At 39.4% G+C, this 17,115-nt stretch overlaps 1 protein-coding gene across 11 annotated transcripts in view; it reads right to left on the reverse strand.

Moving 5' to 3' along the window:
• BOLL (boule homolog, RNA binding protein) overlaps positions 1 to 17,115 on the reverse strand; it is an 86,876-nt gene that overhangs the window by 44,150 nt on the left and 25,611 nt on the right. For 8 of the 11 annotated variants that reach the window (XR_009729631.1, XR_009729635.1, XR_009729637.1 and 5 more), the window contains exons 7-9: positions 16,801 to 16,872; positions 6,142 to 6,189; positions 3,807 to 3,935 (exon numbers count right to left, since the gene is read on the reverse strand). Coding sequence is in view for 7 of the 11 variants with exons in the window: in XM_061380762.1 (XP_061236746.1) it covers positions 3,807 to 3,935; positions 6,142 to 6,189; positions 16,801 to 16,872 (249 nt within the window). In the remaining 4 variants the exon portion in view is untranslated. The remainder of the gene's footprint in view (positions 1 to 3,806; positions 3,936 to 6,141; positions 6,190 to 16,800; positions 16,873 to 17,115) is intronic. The other 3 variants (XM_061380815.1, XM_061380775.1, XM_061380806.1) reach the window with 2 other exon arrangements.

A 17,115-nucleotide genomic window follows, 5' to 3' on the forward strand; every position in this document is an offset into this window, starting at 1 on the left:
CAAAAGCATCATTCTTCGGTGCTCAGCTTTCTTTATAGTCCATCTCTCACATCCACACATGACTACTGGAAAAACCATAGCCTTGACTAGATGGACCTCTGTTGACTAAGTAATGTCTCTGCTTTTGAATATGCTATCTAGGTTGGTCATAACTTTCCTTCCAAGGAGTAAGTGTCTTTTAATTTCATGGCTGCAGTCACCATCTGCAGTAATTTTGGAGCCCCCCAAAATTAAGTCAGCCACTGTTTTTCCATCTATTTCTCATGAAGTGATGGGACCAGATGCCATGATCTTCGTTTTCTGAATGTTGAGATTTAAGCCAACATTTTCACTCTCCTCTTTCACTTTCATCAAGAGGCTCTTTAGTTCTTCTTCCCTTTCTGCCATAAGGGTGGTGTCATCTCCATATCTGAGGTTATTGATATTTCTCCTGGCAATCCTGATTCCAGCTTGTGCTTCCTCCAGCACACTGTTTCTCATGATGTACTCTGAATATGTTAAATAAGCAGGGTGACAATATACAACCTTGATATACTCTTTTTCCTATTTGGAACCAGTCTGTTGTTCCATGTCCAGTTCTAACTTGCTTCCTGACCTGCATACAGATTTCTCAAGAGGCAGGTCAGGTGGTCTGGTATTTTCATACAGTTTATTGTGATCCACACAGTCAAAGGCTTTGGCATAGTCAGTAAAGCAGAAACAGTTTTTCTGGAACTCTCTTGCTTTTTTGATGATCCAGCAGATGTTGGCAATTTGATCTCTGGTTCCTCTGCCTTTTCTAAAACCAGCTTGAACATCTGGAAGTTCACGGTTCACGTATTGCTGAAGCCTGGCTTGGAGAATTTTGAGCATTACTTTACTAGCATGTGAGATGAGTGCTATTGTGCGGTAGTTTGAGCATTCTTTGGCATTGCCTTTCTTTGGGAAAGAAAACTGACCTTTTCCAGTCTTGTAGCCACTGCTGAGTTTTGCAAATTTGCTGACATATTGAGTTCAGCACTTTCACAGCATCATCTTTCAGGATTTGAAATAGCTCAACTGGAATTTGATCACCTCCATTAGCTTTGTTCGTAGTGCAGAATGCCTGCCAAATGCTATGCAATTTGCACCAATATAAGGGTGGATTCTGAAGCCTGAGGAAGGTTTCCCTGAAAGGCCTATTTAAAGACTCTTTAGAGTCTCAAGAGTAGGGGTGTGTCAGACCAAGGCAGAAGCAGGAAAGATCTCCTACAGAGAAGGAGAAATTATATTTTCACTATTTTGTGGTCTACTATTTTGCATTATAGCTGAGGAACATTGCTGGAGATGAAGCAGGGTGAGAGTGGAAAGTGAAGTAACACTTACTACACCTTCATACAGAAAATCTCTGAAAAAAAGAGACTTTGCCAGGAGCTAAATGAACTCCAGAATGCTAAAAACTCAGGGAAGAACATCTCAAGCAGGCAACAAAACAGACTTGGTGGTAGGATGTTTGAGTCAACAGAATGCTTCTCCCGCCTTAAATTTCAGCAAAAAGCTGGTCTCATTTAAAGATAAGATGGGAAGGAAAAGGAAGCAACCTTAGGACTCTTTTCATCCTCTCCAACTCTATCAAGGGAAAAGCAAAAAGGGGGAAAAAAGAAAAATGAGAAATCATCCCAGAAAACAGTAGAAAAGTTCAGATAAATAAAATTCCTTTGATCTTAAAGAAATTATAATAACATGATCACTAAAAAAGAGCTTCAAAAAAACATTTTAAGCCAACAGACAACATTTACAGGCAATGATGTAAGCAAAGTGGCAGTTTGGGATAAAAAGAAGATAAAAATAAAACAGCAATGAAAGCTTCATTATTATAAGAAAAAATAGACTAAAAACAATGAAAAATATTCATGATTGTCTCAAAAAAGCATATAAAACATTAAGAATTACTATGATAAAAGAAATTATCTCAGAGATGATGGATATGAAAGATAAAAAGAGATCTCAACATATGCATAAATGGTATTCCTGAAGAAGAAGTAAAAGAACTGGAATACAAGTTTTTTTTTCAAAGTTCTAACAGGAAAAAAGAAGCCCTGAAATAAAAACTAGTCTGAGAATCAAAGGAGCAAACTGTATCCCAGGAAGAATATTATAAAGACCGACAAATTTCAAGATATATCCTGGTAAAGTGAGTTCAAGTTAAGACAGATTTTTCAGACATGCAGGAAGAAAAAGCAAATTACGTATAAGAGAGAAAGTCAGGCTGGCTTCAAACTTTTTTACAACTATACTCAACACCAGAAAAGAGTAGGTTAGAAGTTATAAGAGGAAAAAGCATTGTTATGGGTTGAATTGTGTTCTCTGAAGACTTATGTATTGAAGTCCTAACCACTATGTCAGAGACTGACCTTATTTGGAGAGAGCGTCTTTACAGACGTGAGCAAATTGAAGTATGGTCATTAGGGTGGAACCTAATCCAAAATGACTGCTTTCTTTATAAAATTGGGAAACTTGGACACAGAGACAGGAAAGACAATGTGAAGACACAAGGAAAGGATGGTCATCTATAAGCCAAGAAGAAAGGCCTGGATTAGAGCCTTCCCTCAAAGGCCTCAAATGAAACCAACACTCCCAACACCTTGATTTTGGACTTCTAGACTTCAGATGGCACCCTACTCCAGTACTCTTGCTTGGAAAATCCCATGGACAGAGGAGCCTGTTAGGCTGCAATCCATGGGGTCTCTAAGAGTCGGACATGACTGAGTGACTTCACTTTCAGTTTTCACTTTCACGAATTGGAGAAGGAAATGGCAACCCACTCCAGTATTCTTGCCTGGAGAATCCCAGGGATGGGGAAGCCTGGTGGGCTGGCGTCTATGGGGTCGCACAGAGTCGGACACGACTGAAGTGACTTAGCATAGACTCCAGAACCATGAGACAATAAATTTCTCTTTTTAAGCCATCCAGTTCATTTTACTTTGTTCAGGCAGCCTTAGCAAAGTTATACAAGTATGATGCAACTGTTTTATAGTCTTAATTTCTTCCAGATTTATAGACAACAAATACGTTGAACACACAAGCATGTAAGAACTCAAAAGAGTACAGCACGTGTAAGCCTTCTTTAACAGAGTGCTTGCAGATTTAGTCAACAAAATGATAAATGAAGGGTGAGATGAAGAATGGAGAAATCATAGTAAAAGTATTGATAGTAAACATTTAAGATTCAAAATTGTGGAAGCTGCTATTTCAGAAAAATTATGTTATAAACTTTAGTAATAATAAAAATAATAATAAATATACTCAAATTGGGAGGTCGTTATTTATTTCCCAGTCTTTCACAACATATTTAAAACATACAATGTACAGTTCCTGGTACATAGATGATAAGGTTATTAGTAATGTTTTGCAAATATAAACACATGGAAGGTAATACTTACAGTTTTTAGTTATAAATTTGATTTATATCTTTGAAGGAAGAATTTTAATTCAAAGATTTTTTTCTTCTTTAATTTTTATATGCTTTTAACTGACAATGTTAGTAATAAGACAGGTAAACCAGAAGAAAGAAAAGCACTTATCTTACTCTTTCAAGGGGATTGAGTCAGGGATAGTTTAGTAAACAGCTGAGTTGAGGAATGATTCAGAAATAGTGAAGAAGTCTAAGATAAAGCATTCTTAGATATAAAAAAGGGGAAGAGATGTGAATAAATCAAAGGAAACATAAGATGTTCAACTTAAATGAGGATCTTGAACAAATATTTTTAGAAAAGGAAAAGAAATAAAATATATTACTTTGTAATATAAAATAAAATAAAATATATTACTTTGAGACTAACACATACCTCTGGAACTGAAGCTTCCATCAGAGACAGCGGAGGAGGAACACATCCACCATCTTGTGCAATTTCCACTGGTTGATAAATGACCTCAGAAGGTTGTAGGTATAAGAATGGAGCAGAAGAGGCAGGAGACTAAAACACAAAATCATGTTTCTAATTAAAATCGGATTAGTTATTTCAATTAAACCAAATGACTTAACCAACACATGAGAGAAATACTGGTTTCACATTTTCACATTTTCCTAAAGTTGTTTTTAGGGACAACACAGAAGTATCTTAACAACAAACTAGGAACTCTAGGATGCTATAAACTCCAATTATGTAGATATTATTAAATCACTTATCACTTGTGAAGTTGCTTCAGTCGTGTCCAACTCTATGCGACCCCATAGACAGCAGCCCACCAGGCTCCCCCGTCCCTGGGATTCTCCAGGCAAGAACACTGGAGTGGGTTGCCATTTCCTTCTCCAATGCATGAAAGTGAAAACTGAAAGTGAAGTCACTCAGTCATGTCCGACTCTTAGCATCACTTATAAGTACTAAAAAGTTCTTAGCACTTTAGAAGCTCATAAATAAAGATGATCATGAAGATAACTATTAACGGTTGTAACAATATAATCTATGGTATTTAAATTGGCATTAATCTCACATGCTAGCAAAGCAATACTCAAAATTCTCCAAGAAGGATCAACAGTACGTGAACCGAGAACTTCCAGATGTTTAAGTTGGATTTAGAAAAGGCAGAGGAACCAGAGATCAAATTGCTAGCATCTGTTGGATCATCGAAAAAGCAAGAGAGTTTCAGAAAAACTGTTTTGGCTTTATTGACTATGCCAAGCCTTTGACTGTGTGGATCACAATAAACTGGAAAATTCTGAAGGAGATGGGAATACCAGACCACCTGACCTGCCTCCTGTGAAATCTGTATGCAGGTCAAGAAGCAACAGTTAGAACTGTACATGGAACAACAGACTGGTTCAAAATTGGGAAAGGAGTACATCAAGGTTGTATATTGTCACCCTGCTTATGTAACATATGCAGAGAAAATCATGCAAAATGTTGGGCTGGACAAAGCACAAGCTGGAATCAAGATTGCCAATAACCTCAGATATGCAGATGACACCACCCTTATGGCAGAAAGCGAAGAGGAATGAAAGAGCCTCTTGATGAAGGTAAAAGAGAAGGGTGGAAAAGTTGGCTTAAAACTCAATATTCAGAAAACAAAGATCATGGCATCTGGTCCCATTACTTCATGGCAAATAGATGGGGAAACAATGGAAACAGTATCAGACTTTATTTTCTTGGGCTACAAAATCACTGTGAATGGTGACTGTAGCCATGAAATTAAGACACTTGCTCCTTGGAAGAAAAGCTATGACCAACCTAGATAGCATATTAAAAAGCAGAGACTTTACTTTGCCAACAGAGGTCCATCTAGTCAAATCTATGGTTTTTCTAGTAGTCATGTACGGATGAGAGTTGGACCATAAAGAAGGTTGAGCACCGAAGAATTGATGCTTTTGAACTGTGGTGCTGGAGAAGACTCTTGAGAGTCCCCTGGACTGCAAGGAGATCAAATCAGTCAATCATAAAGGAAATCAATCCTTAATATTCACTGGAGGGACTGATGCTGTAGCTGAAGCTCTACTCCTTTGGCCATCTGATGGGAAGAGCTGACTCACTGGAAAAGACCTTGATGCCAGGAAAGATTGAAGGCAGGAGGAGAACGGAATGACAGAAGATGAGATGGTTCGATGGTATCACCAACTCAATGGGCATGAGTCTAAGCAAGCTCTGGGAAATGGTGAAGGACAGGGAAGCCTGGTGTGCTGCAGTCCACAGAGTTTCAAAGACTAGGACATGACTGAGAGACTGAACAACAACAAATGTCTCTTTTCAGCTTTCTGACTTCCCATGAAGTGGGACTTGTCAAACCAACTTTATGGTGGTATACCATTTGTTATCAAAAGTTGAGAGATGGAATATTCATTTAGAAACATAAATAAAACTGAAGCAAAATCTGAAGTGAAGCTAGAAAATGCTCAGTTTTCTAATATTAATAACATATCACTTATTTATAAAATATTTTTACTTACATGGTCTCATTGTATCTTTATAAAAGTCATGTGAGAAAACTATCCAAGGTATGGTATCATTAATTCCATTTGCAAATGAAAAAGCTGAGAAATATAGTGATTAAATGAACTGCCAAATCAGTTAATAAATCAGTATCACAGTTAATAAATACTAGAGGAAGGTCTCAAATCTAGTCTTCCTGACTTAAATATTCATGTAGTCTTCACAAAAACAGTGAAAAAAGTTAAAAGTTAGTATTTACCTGAGGAACATTCCACTGCCATTGACCTGGTAGACACTGTGCAGGGGCCTAAAATGAAAAAAACAAAAAACAAAAAAAGCCCACCAGATTGTAAACAAGCATTAAAACTGAATATCTACCTGTAAAAGTATGAAGTTGAATCCCTATACTTCAAACCATATACAAAAATTAACCCAACATGGATAAAAGATAGACATGTAAGAGCTGAAACTACAAAACTCTTAGAAGAAAACATAGATGTAAATCTTAGTGACTTTGAACCAGGCAATTAAAAAAATATGACATCAAAAGCACAGGAAACAATAAAGAGAAAAAAGATAAACTGGATTTCACTAACATGAAAAACTTTTGTGGGGCAAAAGATACCATTAAGGAGGTAAAAATAAACCATAAGACTGGAAAAATATTTATAAATTATATATCTGATAAGGAACTTGTATCTAAACAAAGAACCCATATAGCTCAATAATAAAAGGCAAGTAGCCCAATATAAGGGCTTCCCTCGTGGCTTAGCTGGTAAAGAATCTGAGTGCAATGCAGGGGACCTGGGTTCGATCCCTCGGTTGGAAAGATCCCCTGGAGAAGGGAAAGGCTACCCACTCCAGTATTCTGGCCTGGAGAATTCCATGGGGGTTGCGAAGAGTCCGATACGACTGAGTGACTTTCACTTAAGAATCACTTAACCCAATATAAAAATTGGTTAAAGATATGAACAGACATTATTGCAAAGAAAATACAAAAAAACCATCAATAAGCATCTAAAAGATATTCAACATCATTTGCCTTGTAATCCTCTTCATAGATCAAAGCCTTGTTGTAGTGAAGGGGCTTGACTAATTCAATCAAACTATGAGCCATGCCGGGCAGGGCCACCCAAGACGGATGGGTCACAGCGAAGAGTTCTGACAAAATGGGATCCACTGGAGGAGGGACGGACAAACCACTCTAGTATTCTTGCTGTAAGAACCCCATGAGCAGTATGAAAAGGCAAAAAGATGTACCACCGGAAAATGAGTCCCCCATGTCTGTAGGTGTCCAATGTGCTACTAGGGAAGAGCAGGGAGATAGTTCCAGAAGAATGAAAAGGTTGGGCCAAAGCAGAAATGACGCCCAGTTGTGGATGTGTCTGGTGGTGAAAAGAAAGTCTAATGCTGTAAAAACAATATCACATAGAAACCTCTGGAATGTTAGATCCATGAATCAAGGTAAACTAGACATGGTCAAGTAGGAGATGGTAAAAGTTAACATTGACATTTTAGGTATCAGTGAACTAAAATAGATGGGAATGGGCGAATTTGATTGAGATGACTGTTGTATCTACTGCTGTGGGCAAGAATCCCTTAGAAGAAATGGAATAGCCCTCATAGCCAACAAGAGAGTCTGAAATGCACTGCTACTGCTGCTGCCAAGTCGCTTCAGTAGTGTCTGACTCTGTGCGACCCCATGGACGGCAGTCCACCAGGCTCCCCCATCCCTGGGATTCTCCAGGCAAGAACACTGGAGTGGGTTGCCATTTCCTTCTGCAATGCATGAAAGTGAAAAGTCAAAGTGAAGTCGCTCAGTCGTGTCCGACTCTTTGCGACCCCATGGACTGCAGCCCACTAGGCTCCTCCATCCATGGGGTTTTCCAGGCAAGAGTACTGGAGTGGGGTGCACACTGGGCATAGCAAATACCCCTTTCCAACAAAACAAGAGACAACTTTACATATGGGCACTGCCAGATGATCACCGAAATCAGACTGCTTGTACTCTTCGCAGCCAAAGATGGAGAAGCTCTATACAGTCAGCAAAAAAACAAGACCAGCAACAGACTATGGTTCAGATTATCAGCTCCTTACTGCAAAATTCAGGCTTAAATTGAAACAAGTAGGGAAAACCACTAGGCCATTCAGGTATGACCTAAATCCAATCTTTTATGATTATACAGTGGAGGTGATGAATAGATGAAAAGGATCAGATATGGCAGATAAGAGTGCCTGAAGAACTATGGTCAAGGTTTCTAACACTGTACAGGAGGTGGTGACCAAAACTATCCCAAAGAAAAAGAAATGCAAGAAGGCAAAGTGGTGGTCTGATCAGGCTTTTCAAATAGCTGAGGAAAGAAGAGAAGCAAAAAGCAAGAAAGGAAGAAAGGGAAAGATAAACCAAACTGAATGCAGAGTTCCAGAGAATAACAAGGAGAGATAAGAAGATAAGATGGTGATGCCATCCAGCCATCTCATCCTCTGTCATACCCTTCTCCTTCTGCCCCCAATCCCTCCCAGCATCAGAGTCTTTTCCAATGAGTCAACTCTTCGCATGAGGTGGTCAAAGTACTGGAGTTTCAGCTTTAGCATCAGTCCTTCCAATGAACACCCAGGACTGATGATCTTCAGAATGGACTGGTTGGATCTCCTTGTAGTCCAAGGGACTCTCAAGAGTCTTCTCCAACACCACAGTTCAGAAGCATCAATTCTTCGGTGCTCAGCTTTCTTCACAGTCCAATTCTCACATCCATACATGACCACAGGAAAAACCATAGCCTTGACTAGATGGACCTTTGTTGGCAAAGTACTGTCTCTGCTTTTTAATAAGCTATCTAGGTTGGTCATAACTTTCTTTCTAAGGAGTAGCGTCTTTTTAATTTCATGGCTGCAATCACCATCTGCAGTGATTTTCGAGCCCAGAAAAATAAAGTCTGACACTGTTTCCACTGTTTCCCCATCTATTTCCCATGAAGTGATGGGACCAGATGCCATGATCTTCGTTTTCTGAATTGTGAACTTTAACCCAACTTTTTCACTCTCCTCTTTCACTTTCATCAAGAGGCTTTTTAGTTCCTCTTCACTTTCTGCCATAAGGGTGGTGTCATCTGCATATCTGAGGTTATTGATATTTCTCCTGGCAATCTTGATTCCAGCTTGTGCTTCTTCCAGTCCAGTGTTTCTCATGATGTACTCTGCATAAAAGTGAAATAAACAGGGTGACAATATACAGCCTTGATGTGCTCCTTTTCCTATTTGGAACCAGTCCGTTGTTCCATGTCCAGTTCTAACTGTTGCTTCCTGACCTGCATGTAGGTTTCTCAAGAGGCAGGTCAGGTAGTCTGGTATTCCCATCTCTTTCAGAATTTTCCAGTTTATTGTGATCCACACAGTCAAAGGCTTTGGCATTGTCAATAAAGCAGAAATAGATGTTTTTCTGGAACTCTCTTGCTTTTTCTATGATCCATTGGATGTTGGCAATTTGATCTCTGGTTCCTCTGCCTTTTCTAAAACCAGCTTGAACATCTGAAAGTTCACGGTTCACGTATTGCTGAAGCTACTTCATGGCTAATAGAAGGGGGAAAAAGTGGAAGCACTAACAGATTTTACTTTCTTGGGCTTCAAAATCACTGTGAATGGTGACTGTAGCCATGAAATTAAGACGCTTGCCCCTTGGAAGAAAAGCTATGACAAACCTAGAGAGCATATGAAAAAGTAAAGACATCACTTTGCCGATAAAGTTCTGTACAGTCAAAGCTATAGTTTTTCCAATAACTGTGTATGGATGTGAGAATTGGGACATAAAGAACACTGAGCACCAAAGAATTGATGCTTTCGGATTGTGGTGCTGGGGAAGACAATTCAGAGTCCCTTGGACAGCAAGGAGATCAAACCAGCCAATCCTAAAGGAAATCAACCTTAAATATTCGTTGGAAGGACTGATTCTGAAGCTGAAGGTGCAATACTTTGGCCACCTGATGCAAAGAGCTGACTCACTAGAAAAGACCCTGACGCTGGGAAAGATTGAAGGCAAAAGGAGATGAGTGGCAGAGGATGAGATAGATAGCATCACTGACTCAATGGACACATGTTTTTGAGCAAACTCTGGGAGATGGTGAAGGACAGGGAAGCATGGAATGCTGCAGTTCATGGGGAAGCAGAGAGTTAGACATTCCTTAGTGACTGAACAGCAACAACAATGGAAATCAAAACTACACTGTGGTATCACTTCACATACACTAGTATGGCTATAGTAAAAAATGTAGATAATAAGTGTGTGCAAAGATGTGGAGAAACCCTCATAAACTGCTGGTGGGACTGTAAAATGGTGTAGCCTTTTGGAAAGTATGACACATCCTTAAAAGGTTAAATATAGAGATACCATTTGATTTAGCAATTCCATTCCTAGATACAAGACCTAAAAGAAACGAAAACATAAGTCCACAAAAAATCTGTACACAAATGTTCATAACAGCATTATCTGTAAGACAGTAAAGGTGGAAACAACCCAAAAGTCATCAACAAATGAACAGATATAAAAAATGTGGTATAGGCATATAATGTCCATAATAGGCAAATCTATAAAGAAAGAAAGTATTGATATATTACTGGTTCTTAGGACAGGGAGGAGGGGGTAAGAGGAATGACTACTAATGGGTAAAGCTCCCCCGCACCCCATGGTACGGTAGCAACTGTAAATTTAGTAAAAACTACTGTGTTGTAAACTACTCCCCTGGTGGCTCAGACGGTAGAGCGTCTGCCTACAATGCGGGAGACCCGGGTTCAATCCCTGGGTCAGGAAGATCTCCTGGAGAAGGAAATGGCAACCCACTCCAGTATTCTTGCCTGGAAAATCCCAAGGGTGGAGAAGCCTAGGAGGCTACAGTCCATGGCGTTCTCAAAGAGTCAAACACGACTGAGCGACTTTACTTTTCACTCTGTTGTACAGCTTCCCAGGTGGCGCTAGAGGTAAAGAACCCACCTGCCAATGCAGGAGACACAAGAGATGTGGGTTTGATCTCTGAGTCAGGAAGATCCCCTGGAGAAGGGCATGGAAATGCACTCCAGTATTCTTGCCTGGAGAATCCCATGGACAGAGGAACCTGGTGGGCTAGCTACAGTCCATAGGGTTGCAAAGAGTCAGACACGGCTGAAGCAACTTAGCACACATTCTGTTGTACTCTCTGAAAAGGTGAATTGTATATGGTATATGAATATCTAAATAAAGCTGTTATATAAATAAAAAAGAGAGTCAAGACTTAAGGTACTTATTGTAAGATGACAATAGTAAAGACAGTCTTTTTATTTCTTAAATCATTTGTATTATTCTTTAATAATAAATGTTTTAGCTTATTTTCCACCTTTAATAAAATTTTTTTTAATTGTTAAAGTAAAAAAGACAGTAGATAAGATTCCATGAATCTACTATTGAAATGGTTAATTTCGGGCAGACCACATCAACTGCTAGTGGATGACATCAATATGATAACCAAGTGAGGTGTGTTCTTTATACCATGTTTAAAAAGGCAAGATAATCTCTTAAGAAAATATTTTAATAAAAATCTGAAATAACATGATTAATGTACAGATTTGTTAGATAAATAAAATCACTATCTACTTCTGAAGTGAAATATACAAAAGAAATAAATACTGACTGAACCAGTCATTATCTGATTTGACTAACAGAAACTGATAAAGCTATCAATCTCAGAATTTGTAAAAAGAGCAAGGAAAGAGATTATCAAAGTGGCAGTTTTAAGGGCAGAATGATGATGAATAAATAAATAACTGGAAAGATATGCAAAGTTAAATTATTTTTTACATTGCAAAATATGTTACAAATTGGTACAAAAATCTTTCCCAAGTGTATTTAGGTAATATACTTCCAGTTTTGTAATCTGTGTCAAGTGGAAAATCAGAGCCAAAGTATAAAACTAAACTGTATTAGAAACTTTACAGAATACATCTATGTCATGCATGTACATATGTAATCAATTAATGGAGGAGCTGGACTCCACAAAGTGCAAGCAGAAAGCAACTTCAATCTTTCTCACCCCTGGCACTTTAAAAGCACTTTGTTAAAACTAGTGTTTACCAGTGGTGAGAGGGAAGGGGAGGGAAAAAAAGGGTGGGAGTTAAAAGGTACAAACTATTATGTATAAAATAAATAAGCTGTAAGGATATAATGGCAACCTAGTCCAGTATTCTTGCCTGGAAAATCCCATGGACAGAGGAGCCTGCAGGGCCGCAGTCTGTGGGGTCAGACAGAACTGAGCAACAAGGATACACAGGGTCTGCATGCAGGTTAAGTTGCTTTAGTTGTGTCCAACTCTATGACCCTATGGACTGTAGCCCGCCAAGCTCCTCTGTTCATGGGGTTCTCCAGGCAAGAATACTGGAGTGGGTTGCCATTTCCTCCTCCAAGGGATCTTCTCGAGCCAAGGATCAAACGCACATCTCTTAGCTCTCTTGCACTGGCAGTCAGATTCCTTACCACCAGTGCCACCTGAGAAGCCCACACAGGAATACAGACATTTAAAAAACAATTTTATTTATTTTTGGCTGTGCTGGGTCTTTGTTGCTATGCTCGGACTTTCTCTAGTTGAGGTGAGTGGGGGCTACTCTCTAGTTGGGGTGTGTGGGCTTCTCACTGAGGTGGCTCCTTCTGATCCTGAGCAAAGGTTCTGAGTGTCTGGGCTTCAGTAGTTGTGGCATGTGGGCTCAGCAGTTGCGGCTTCTTGGCTCTAGAGCACAGACTCAATAGTTGTAGTGCATAGGCTTAGTTGCTCCATGGCATGTGAGAACTTCCCACATGAGGGACTGAACCCGTGTCTCTTGCACTGACAGGTGAATTCTCCACCACTGAGCCACCAGGGAAGTCCTGGCCAATATTTTATAATAACTATAAAGGGAGTAAAATCAATAAAAATTTTGAATCACTATGATGTACACTGAAGCTAATGTACATCAACTATACTTTACTAAAAAACAAATTTTTCAAAGGGTAAACAGACAAATAAAAATCATTGTGTTGAGCTGGTTTTCCTAGCCTCCAGATAAAAATCAGGAAAAATTATTTTTTGGCATGTTAACAGATTTCACAGTTTATTGTGATCCACACAGTCAAAGGTTTTGGCATAGTCAATAAAGCAGAAATAGATGTTTTTCTGGAACGCTCTTGCTTTTTCGATGATTCAACAGATGTTGGCAATTTGATCTCTGGTTCCTTTGCATTTTCTAAAACCAGCTTGAACATCTGGAAGTTCACGGTTCACGTATGGCTGAAGCCTGGCTTGGAGAATTTTGAGCATTACAGGTCAGGAAGCAACAGTTAGACCTGGACATGGAACAACAGACTGGTTCCAAATAGGAAAAGGAGTACGTCAAGGCTGTATATTGTCACCCTGCTTATTTAACTTATATTCAGAGTACATCATGAGAAATGCTAGACTGGAAGAAGCACAAGCTGGAATCAAGATTGCTGGGAGAAATATCAATAACCTCAGATATGCAGATAACACCACCCTTATGGCAGAAAGTGAAGAGGAACACAAAAGCCTCTTGATGAAAGTGAAAGAGGAGAGTGAAAAAGTTGGCTTAAAGCTCAACATTCAGAAAATGAAGATCATGGCATCTGGTCCCATCACTTCATGGGAAACAGATGGAGAAACAGTGGAAACAGTGTCAGACTTTATCTTTTTGGGCTCCAAAATCACTGCACATGGTGACTGCAGCCATGAAATTAAAAGACGCTTACTCCTTGGAAGGAAAGTTATAACCAACCTAGACAGCATATTCAAAATCAGAGACATTCATTACTTGCCAACAAAGGTCCGTTTAGTCAAGGCTATGGTTTTTCCAGTGGTCATGTATGGGTGCGAGAGTTGGACTGTGAAGAAAGCTGAGCGCCAAAGAATTGATGCTTTTGAACTGTGGTGTTGGAGAAGACTCTTGAGAGTCCCTTGGACTGCAAGAAGACCCAACCAGTCCATTCTGAAGGAGATCAGCCCTGGGTGTTCTTTGGAAGGACTGATGCTAAAGCTGAAACTCCAGTACTTTGGCCACCTCATGCAAAGAGTTGACTCATTGGAAAAGACTCTGATGCTGGGAGGGATTGGGGGCAGGAGGAGAAGGGGACGACAGAGGATGAGATGGCTGGATGGCATCACTGACTCGATGGACGTGAGTCTGAGTGAACTCCGGGAGATGGTGATGGACAGGGAGGCTTGGTGTGCTGAGATTCATGGGGTCGCGAAGAGTCAGACATGACTGAGCAACTGAACTGAACTGAACAGATTCCAAATGCTGACTCTCTTGTCAGGTACTTTTTTCTTTGGTGATGTCCTTGCTGAGAACTCCTGACTACAATTTTAGACCTAGATTCTAGGGGTCTACTTCACATAGATTTTTTTCTCTCCTGGGGTCACTTTATACTTTTTTGGAAAGATTTTCTTCTATGAAGTTCTTATCTTGCTCTTGGGAAAAAAACTTTGCTTGCTGTGAGATGTTCAGCATGTTCCCCCTGTAGCCTTCTTTTCTAGCTCTGCTTCCATAGTCCACATCACCTAGAGGAAGGCATGGCAACCCATTCCAGTATTCTTGCCCGGAGAACCCCATGGATAGAGGAGCCTGGCGGGCTATAGTCCATAGCGTCACAAAGAGTTGGACGTGACTGAAGTGACTTAGCAAGCATGCATGCACAAGTCTAAAAGATTCTATCTCACAAATTCCAGGAGACAAATATTAAACTCTCTTCAGTTCAGTTCAGTTGCTCAGTCGTGTCTGACTCTTCGCAACCCCATTAATTGCAGCACGCCAGGCCTCCCTGTCCATCACCAACTCCCGGAGTTCACTCAGACTCACGTCCATCCAGTCAGTGATGCCATCCAGCCATCTCATCCTCTGTCATCCCCTTCTCCTCCTGCCCCCCAATCCCTCCAAGCATCAGGGTCTTTTCCAATGAATCAACTCTTTGCATGAGGTGGCCAAAGTACTGGAGTTTCAGTTTTAGCATCATTCCTAACAAAGAAATCCCAGGGCTGATCTCTTTCACAATGGACTGGTTGGATCTCCTTGCAGTCCAAGGGACTCTCAAGAGTGTTCTCCAACACCACAGTTCAAAGGCATCAATTCTTCGGCATTCAGCCTTCTTCACAGTCCAACTCTCACATCCATACATGACCACAGGAAAAACCATATCCTTGACTAGACAGACATTTGTTGGCAAAGTAATGTCTCTGCTTTCGAATATGCTATCTAGGTCGGTTATAACTTTCCTTCCAAGGAGTAAGAGTCTAAACTCTCTTAGTCATTCTCTAAAGTCCTCTTCACTTGGTTGAGAATGGGAAATGCCATAGCATTCTAAAACTCTCTTGTTAAAAAAGCCTCATTCGGGGATGATATGGGAGAATGGCATTAAAACATGTATAATATAAGAAAAAAAAAAGCCTCATTACCAGTCTTCTTTATTAACCTCATCCTCAAGATGTGGTTAATAATGAGCACTCCTCATGTGCTCAAAATGGGCAATAAGCTAAGGGTCCTAAAACTGGTTTCATGACTATTGGTTTGTCTTGTTAAACAGCCTATTATCTAATGTTGTCTTTGGGACCTCTCAAAATTTTGAATTAGCAATAGTCACGCTACACATGTACTTTAAATAAATGCCATCAAGTTACTTTCATTTTTACTAAGTGAATAAAATACTTTTATACTTAGCATAGTAACAGAATTAAAGAACAACTCCCCCAAACCTAGTCTAATACTAAAATAATTTCAGTAACCATAATATTTCATATGGGTCTAATAAAGTTCAAAAAGAAAAAAAACCCAGAAACAAAGTCTTCTACTATTTCAAAGGTATAAAAGAATGTGATTTTATTTGTGAATGCTATAGACCAGAAGTGAAAGTGAAGTTGCTCAGCGTGTCTGACTCTTTGTAACCCCATGGACTGTAGTCTACCAGGTTTCTCAGGCCATGGAATTTTCCAGGCAAGAGTACTGGAGTGGGTTGCCATTTCCTTCTCCAGAAGTAGGAAACCATTTTCTGTAAAGGGCTAATGGGTAAATATTTTAAGCTTGCAGGTCATATATCTCTCTTGCAACCACTCAACTCTTCTACTACAGCACAAAAGCAGCCACAAACAATTATGTAAACAAATATGGCTGTTTTCCAATTACATTTTATTTACAAGACACCAAAATGGTCTGGCATTAGAGTTTACTTACCCTCAACCTCCCATAAGAATTAATGAAAAGAAGAATGTTGATTAACTAAAAGAGGCTGTCATAAATCACATTATTTTATTATGATATGTTTATTAAATATAATAACTAGAAACTGACATAACAACAATAACATAAAAAAAATCAGCCTGTGGTCCAGTATTTTCATAATACCTTGGAAATTATTTCTATGTTAGCCATGGGAGCAAAACTGACCCTATTACATTTGATAAAAATAAGTCCTTTATTGGACAGACTGATGCTGAAGTTCCAATACTTTGGCCACCTGATGCAAAGAGCCAACTAACTGGAAAAGACCCGGATGCTGGGTAAGATTAAAGGCAAAAGAAGGAGAGGGTGGCAGAGGACAAGATGGTTAAATAGCATCACCAACTCAATGGACATGAATTTGAGCAAACTCCAGGAGATAGTGAAGGACAGGGAAGCCTGGCATGCTGCAGTCCATGGGGTGGCAAAGAGTCGGACATGACAACAGCGTAAGTAAACAATCTATCTTCTTATATGACATGTAGATCCCTCATTAAAAAAAAAAGAAAATACCACTGCTATCAAGGCTTAACTACCTCTTTTAAATTACGAGAGTATTTATTTGCAAGAGAAAGACTAAAATGAAAGATATTCAAAAAAGGACTGAAACTATCAAAGATTTGCATTGTAATTTAATGTTTACCTGGTAGTGATATGCAGGTTGTTGATAAACAGGCTGAGCTACCATCACAGGGGAACTAGATATAGAACGTGACTGTTAAGAGCAAAGAAAAGTAGCAAAAATTATTTTAGGCAAAATTCTTTAAAATTGTTTATGACAAAGTTTATCTTACACTGTTACCTAAACCCAGTCAACTTACAGTTTACGACTGGAAATATAATTTTCCCACCTCTTATTGATATTATTGCAACTCCACTTCAAGTTTATTAAAATTATCACAATATTTCTACTTCCATGTGGTTTCATTTCCACAGTAATGTTAAAACCACCCCCAGA

This window comes from Bos javanicus, chromosome 2 (assembly GCF_032452875.1).
Source record: "Bos javanicus breed banteng chromosome 2, ARS-OSU_banteng_1.0, whole genome shotgun sequence".
NCBI lineage: Eukaryota > Metazoa > Chordata > Mammalia > Artiodactyla > Bovidae > Bos > Bos javanicus.